Consider the following 6,346-nt stretch of genomic DNA (forward strand, 5'->3'; position numbering starts at 1 on the left):
GAAACAAGTACCGGCGATTCTTCATATAGGGGTGATTTACAGACCACCAGGTCAGGAAGAGGAACTAGACAAGAGCCTATTGCAGGACATCAATAAAATGGCATTAAAAGGAGAGGTGATAATCATGGGAGACTTTAATCTACCTGTTGTAAACTGGGATCTGCCTGTTGCAAGTACCACCAGAAGTAGGGACATGCTGAATTCCTTGCAAGGAGCATCCCTCCAGCAATTGGTGAGGGAGCCCACTCGTAGGGAAGCAATATTAGACTTAATACTTACAAATGGTAACAGAATATCTGACATAAATGTGGGTGAAAATCTGGGATCCAGTGACCATCAAGCAGTATGGTTCAAAATAAAGACAGAGACTGACTCATCGCACACAAAAACAAAGGTGTTAGATTTTAGGAAGGCTGATTTTGTAGAGATGGGAAACTCTGTAAGGGATTCTTTGGCAGAGTGGAAGAACTTGGAAGGAGTGCAGGATAAGTGGGAAAATTAAAAAGTGCAATTCTAAAAGCAACAGAACTTTGTGTCAAAAGAGTTAGGAAAAACACAAGAAAAAGAAAGCCATTGTGGTTTGCAAAAGAAGTAGCAAGTATTGTGAAAGCAAAAAAGTTGGCCTTTAAGAAATTTAAGCAGACACAGAAGAATGAGGACAAAGAGGTGTATCTTGTTAGACAGAAGGAGGCTAAGGCCCCATACACACCAGAAAGATCAGGATCGTCTAACGATCGTCTAACGATTTTGTGTGCACTTTCCTGCGGCGCTCTCCCGTGGCCTTTTAACGATGTGCTAACGATCGTGTTCTATGTTCCATACGATTTACTAACGATGTACTCACGATACGACATCGCACATGATGGTCGTACGACAGTCGGATGTGCGGATCGTGAGTGCATCGTGAGTGCACTGGTCACGGTCGTTTTTGGAATGTAAATAAAGGGCCGGGCTACCAGAGGGGAGACAAGGGGGGGACAAAAGAACACAAAGAATTATGGGCTGGGCTAGCAGAGGAGGGTAACAAGACTAGGAGCCATTTTGCAGGACCTCATTTCTGCTTTGTGACTAGTGAGGCTTGGTGTATACCTGCTGAACGCTGCACATTGCTATTTTTGTCTGCTTTGTTTTTGCATTCCTTCTGAATGCTGCACATTGCTATTTTTGGCTGCTTTGTTTTTGCATTCCTGCAGAACGCTGCACATTGCTATTTTTGGCTGCTTTGTTTTTGCATTGCTGAACAAAGTGTGTTTTTTTCCCCCATTTTGCTTTTTTGAATTATGGATTCGTTCCAGCAAGATTTCCTGCTTTCCTACGTTGTGCTCAGGGTGAGGAGGATGAGGGCCCAGCGTAGGAAGGCTCGATCCTGCTGGACCAAGCAGTGGCTCCTGGGACGACAAGCGCGGTCTCATATGCCCCTGCTGATGGAGATTCGCGAGAATAATCCCCAGGATTATCGCAATTTCCTTCGCATGGACGATGAGACCTTCCAGGAGCTGCTGCGTCTGGTCACCCCCCACATCCAGAAGCAGGATACCAAGTACCGGATGGCTATCCCTGCTGAGGACCGGCTGGTGGTAACCCTCAGGTTTCTGGCTACAGGACGATCGCTGGCGGACCTCAAGTTTGGATCCATCATCTCCCCGCAAGCGTTGGGACTCATCATCCCGGAGACCTGTAAAGCCATCGTGAAGGTCCTGCAGCATCAGTATTGCAAGGTAAGGAAAAATATACCACACACTTGTAGTGAAAAGATAACGTTTTTTATTTAAATAATGGAACTGTGAGTTTCACAAATACTGATAATTTTTTTTTTTTTTTTACAGTATAAATATAAAAATTGCCAAAAAAGTTATGCAAATATCAAAAATATAAAGCAAATGTATTGTCTTTGTTCGGACATGAGGTAGATCTCAGTATGACACATGGTGCTTGTGCAGATAATGCATGTCCCCTCCACCTCACGTGATGCATAGTGCAGATGCAATAGTCCTGGCACCATTGATATGCACTATGTGCCACGTGGCCATGTCCTTTGTCTGTACCACAAGTACCATGTGTCATACAGCACATTGAGTACACATAATTTTTAAAAGTGCTTTGTGTTGATTTAAATATTGTTATCCTAAATGCTTATATAGTAATGTTGTTTATTTAAATATTGCAAGAACATTATATTAATTGACTGGAATGCAGCAAGGGGGCAGTATGGCAGACGACGCATGTAGCGCGGACAACAAAAGCACCCTCATGCATCCATGGCGCATAGTGCAGAAGTAGTGGTCCCGGCCCCATTGCTCTGCACTCTGCGCCACTGTAGCATGAAGGTCCTTTCATTGTCTGCACAACATGCACCATGTGCCATACTGCTCCAAGCATGGACCTATAGAAAGAACACACATAGCATATAAAACATAGGCAAAGTGCCCTAAAAATAACAAGGCATTTCAAATGCTTCATTGCCATGCGGCAAGGGACAGTATGGCAGACGACGCATGTAGCGCGGACAACAAAAGCACCCTCATGCATCCATGGCGCATAGTGCAGAAGTAGTGGTCCCGGCCCCATTGCTCTGCACTCTGCGCCACTGTAGCATGAAGGTCATTTCATTGTCTGCACAACATGCACCATGTGCCATACTGCTCCAAGCATGGACCTATAGAAAGAACACACATAGCATATAAAACATAGGCAAAGTGCCCTAAAAATAACAAGGCATTTCAAATGCTTCATTGCCATGCGGCAAGGGACAGTATGGCAGACGACGCATGTAGCGCGGACAACAAAAGCACCCTCATGCATCCATGGCGCATAGTGCAGAAGTAGTGGTCCCGGCCCCATTGCTCTGCACTCTGCGCCACTGTAGCATGAAGGTCCTTTCATTGTCTGCACAACATGCACCATGTGCCATACTGCTCCAAGCATGGACCTATAGAAAGAACACACATAGCATATAAAACATAGGCAAAGTGCCATAACTACTAAAATTATTTTAACTTAAAACCAAACCAGTGCCTCATTGCCTTGCAGTATGGAGCAGTAGAGAGACGGCGCTTGTAGCGCAGATAAAGAAAGGGACTCATGATTACCTGTTGCATACTGCATATACAATGGTCCCGGCCCCATTGTTCTACAAGTATGCAACAAGTCAGCATGGCCATTATCTCCGCCACAAGCACCGTGTTACATACTACTCCATGCCAACTGCGAAATAATTCTATGGGATGCGGTCATAAATCTTGCAAAACCGGTGTATCATCCAGGTTCGTGCTGTCTCCCAACAATGTTGTATACATGTGACTGTACCGGGGTGGGGTCTGAGGTTGGGTACAGGATTGTCTAATGGGCGGGGTGTTTAAAGGCAATGATGCAATGGCTGGTGAGGGTACGGCAGGCATCTGTTGCAGCGTCTGGTGCAATGGAAGAAGCCCCATCAGTGTGGTTTTGATTGACAGGCGGCCCTGTCGGCCCATAAACAGGAGTTCGCTTGTGACGCGTTCGAACGCCATCTGTTGGTCCGGATGTAGCTTCCGTAAGCCATCAGCCATGTACTTTCCAAAGGTGTCAAACTCATCAGATGGCCTACGCAGCACCTGTTCGGCTCGAACCAGAATATCATCGGGTTCTTGTTCAGGAACTGCCTTGGTTCTGCGTTTTTTCTTTTTGCCAAATAGTTGAGGCGGGGTGGGGGTTTCCGGAACTCCATAGATTGTTCCCGATGAGTCTTGTGGCTCTGGGGTTGGATTAGGGGTTGAGGTGTGGACCACCTCTATCTCTGTACTTGTTGTCTGTGGAAAAGAAAACAACAACAATTAGTTAACATCACCTTCTCTTTTTTTCAGTTCCCCAACACCGTTCAGGAGTGGCAAAACATCGCTGCTGAATTTGATGAGGCGTGGAACTTTCCTAATTGTGGAGGAGCCATCGATGGGAAACACGTCCGGATCAATCAGCCACCCCACAGCGGTTCGTACTACTTCAACTACAAGGGGTACTTCAGTATTGTGCTGATGGCTGTGGTCAATGCGAACTACGAGTTCCTCTTTGTGGATGTCGGCAGGAATGGTCGGGCCTCAGATGGTGGAACTTTGAAGGACACCAAGTTCTACCACAGGCTCGCCTCCAACACCATGCACTTGCCCACAGCTCAACAAACCAAGCATGGGCTGAACTTTGTATTTGTTGCGGACGAGGCATTTGGGCTTCATGAACACATCATGAAGCCCTATGCCAAGCGTGTACTGGACCACGACAAACGGGTGTTCAACTACAGGCTCTCCAGGGCACGCCGGCTTGTGGAAAGTGCATTCGGGATAATGGCCAGCAGATTCCGCATTTTCCACACAGCCATCAACCTCCGGCTGGATAAAATTGACTGGGCCGTCATGGCGTGCTGCGTCCTGCACAATTTACTTCGCCGCAAAGAAAGGGCACATCGCCCGGCAGGACCAGCACCGCCGGAGGACCCAGATGATCCCAGGGAGGTTGCCCCAATTGTGTCCCTGGAGATGCCGGCCCAGCAGTACCGGGGGACAGCACGAGCCAAACAGGTCAGGGACCAATATAAGGCATATTTCAATGGTGTTGGTGCTGTCCCCTGGCAGGAAGACCACATTTAAAATCTTTTTGGATAAAGGAACAAAAAAATGATTGAAAGAAAGAAATGGGGCAAAGGGGTGATATACACATTGGACCAGTACTTACTGATAACGGCTGGGAACTTTCATCCATGGCCGCTGTCACGTCATCCGCCTCGCCTTCCACCATCATGCAGAGCCCTCGCCTTGGCACCTCCTGGCTGAGTGTGAAGGTCAGCAAGTGGTAATACCACAGCGACGTCTCATACACCTCTCCTGCACCAGCACCGGACCTTTTGGAAGACTGTATTTTTTTATGTTCCTTAAGAAACACAGTCCGCAAATTCTGGATCTTTTTACGGACCCATTCCGTATCAGCCTCTGGGTTGTAGCTCTTGCTAAATTCAAGGAGATCTTGCAGCGCTTGAGCTCTTTTGATTTTATTGCTATAGTCTTTCGACTTTGTCTTCCAGAGGCATTCAAGTTCGCGGTATTTCTCTATGAATGCCTCCACAAACTCCTGTTCTTTGGCCAGTGCCTGGGACATTCCTGCCAAAAAAAAATAAAATTTGACAATAGTCTATGTACATATTTTTCAAATGTCAATAGTTTGGTTAATATAAATAGTAGTTAAAATTAAATGTTTCATTAAACTGTATATAATTAATAAAAATAAATGTTTTGTTTTTATACATTTAAGAAATTTTAATAAATCATATTTCTATACATTTATCATCTTTACATTACATTTAGTGGTGGTGGCATAATATTTGGTAGGTAGGCCGCAGGGGAAGATTGGCGGCTGGGCTGGCATAATACATCTGGCCACCTTTATTAGTGGGCAGCGGGGACCCAGGTGGGGTGTTGAGTTCAGCGGTGGCCTGGTATGGGCAGCGGGGACCCAGGTGGGGTGTTGAGGTCAGAGGTGGCCTGGTATGGGCAGCGGGGACCCAGGTGGGGTGTTGAGTTCAGCGGTGGCCTGGTATGGGCAGCGGGGACCCAGGTGGGGTGTTGAGGTCAGCGGTGGCCTGGTATGGGCAGCGGGGACCCAGGTGGGGTGTTGAGGTCAGCGGTGGCCTGGTATGGGCAGCGGGGACCCAGGTGGGGTGTTGAGGTCAGAGGTGGCCTGGTATGGGCAGCGGGGACCCAGGTGGGGTGTTGAGTTCAGCGGTGGCCTGGTATGGGCAGCGGGGACCCAGGTGGGGTGTTGAGGTCAGAGGTGGCCTGGTATGGGCAGCGGGGACCCAGGTGGGGTGTTGAGGTCAGCGGTGGCCTGGTATGGGCAGCGGGGACCCAGGTGGGGTGTTGAGGTCAGCGGTGGCCTGCTTACCTGCTGTCAGGTGCGCGCAGTAGAAGACGCCGTGTGCTCCTTCGCTGCTGCATCCACGGGGCAATATGGCTGCGGTAGGAGTGTCCAGGAACTCGCGCGAAAACACGGATCGGATGGATGGTCGCGACGACGGAAGCACACTCAATGTGCTAACGATGTGCATATGATCAACACACAATCTGCGGTCGGATCGGCTGATTCTGCTGCAGGAGGCAAAACCGCCAATGCGACATACGAGCTGACGGGAGCGCGCATCCAATCGTTAACGACCACAATCGTGAGTAAAAAACAAACGATAGTGATAAGATTCATGCACAACCGTCGTTACGAACGACGAATTGTACCCTAATCTTGCATGAATCTTTCTGGTGTGTATGGGGCCTAAGAAGCTAATCAGATGTGCAAAAGCACAGGCTGAAGATAAAATGGCCCAGTCAGT

General features: G+C 48.0%; 1 protein-coding gene across 1 annotated transcript; it reads right to left on the reverse strand.

Moving 5' to 3' along the window:
- Nucleotides 1-717: 717 nt before the first annotated feature.
- On the reverse strand, nucleotides 718-5,496 carry LOC146080161 (uncharacterized). The gene is made up of 2 exons (XM_083187105.1): nucleotides 4,705-5,496; nucleotides 718-3,788 (listed from the first exon to the last, which is right to left on the reverse strand). The coding sequence occupies exons 1-2, from the start codon at nucleotides 5,122-5,124 to the stop codon at nucleotides 3,231-3,233; spliced, it is 978 nt and encodes a 325-aa protein (XP_083043231.1). The 5' UTR covers nucleotides 5,125-5,496; the 3' UTR covers nucleotides 718-3,230.
- Between the last annotated feature and the right edge of the window lie 850 nt (nucleotides 5,497-6,346).

Source organism: Crinia signifera, chromosome 5 (assembly GCF_055691185.1).
Source record: "Crinia signifera chromosome 5, ASM5569118v1, whole genome shotgun sequence".
Taxonomy (NCBI): Eukaryota; Metazoa; Chordata; class Amphibia; order Anura; family Myobatrachidae; genus Crinia; species Crinia signifera.

Coding starts and splice junctions, on each gene's coding strand:
- LOC146080161 (XM_083187105.1), bottom strand. CDS start 5,124: ATGTCCCAGGCACTGGCCAAAGAACAGGAGTTTGTGGAGGCATTCATA. Junction 3,789..4,704: donor AAAGTTCCCAGCCGTTATCA/GTAAGTACTGGT, acceptor TCTTTTCCACAG/ACAACAAGTACAGAGATAGA.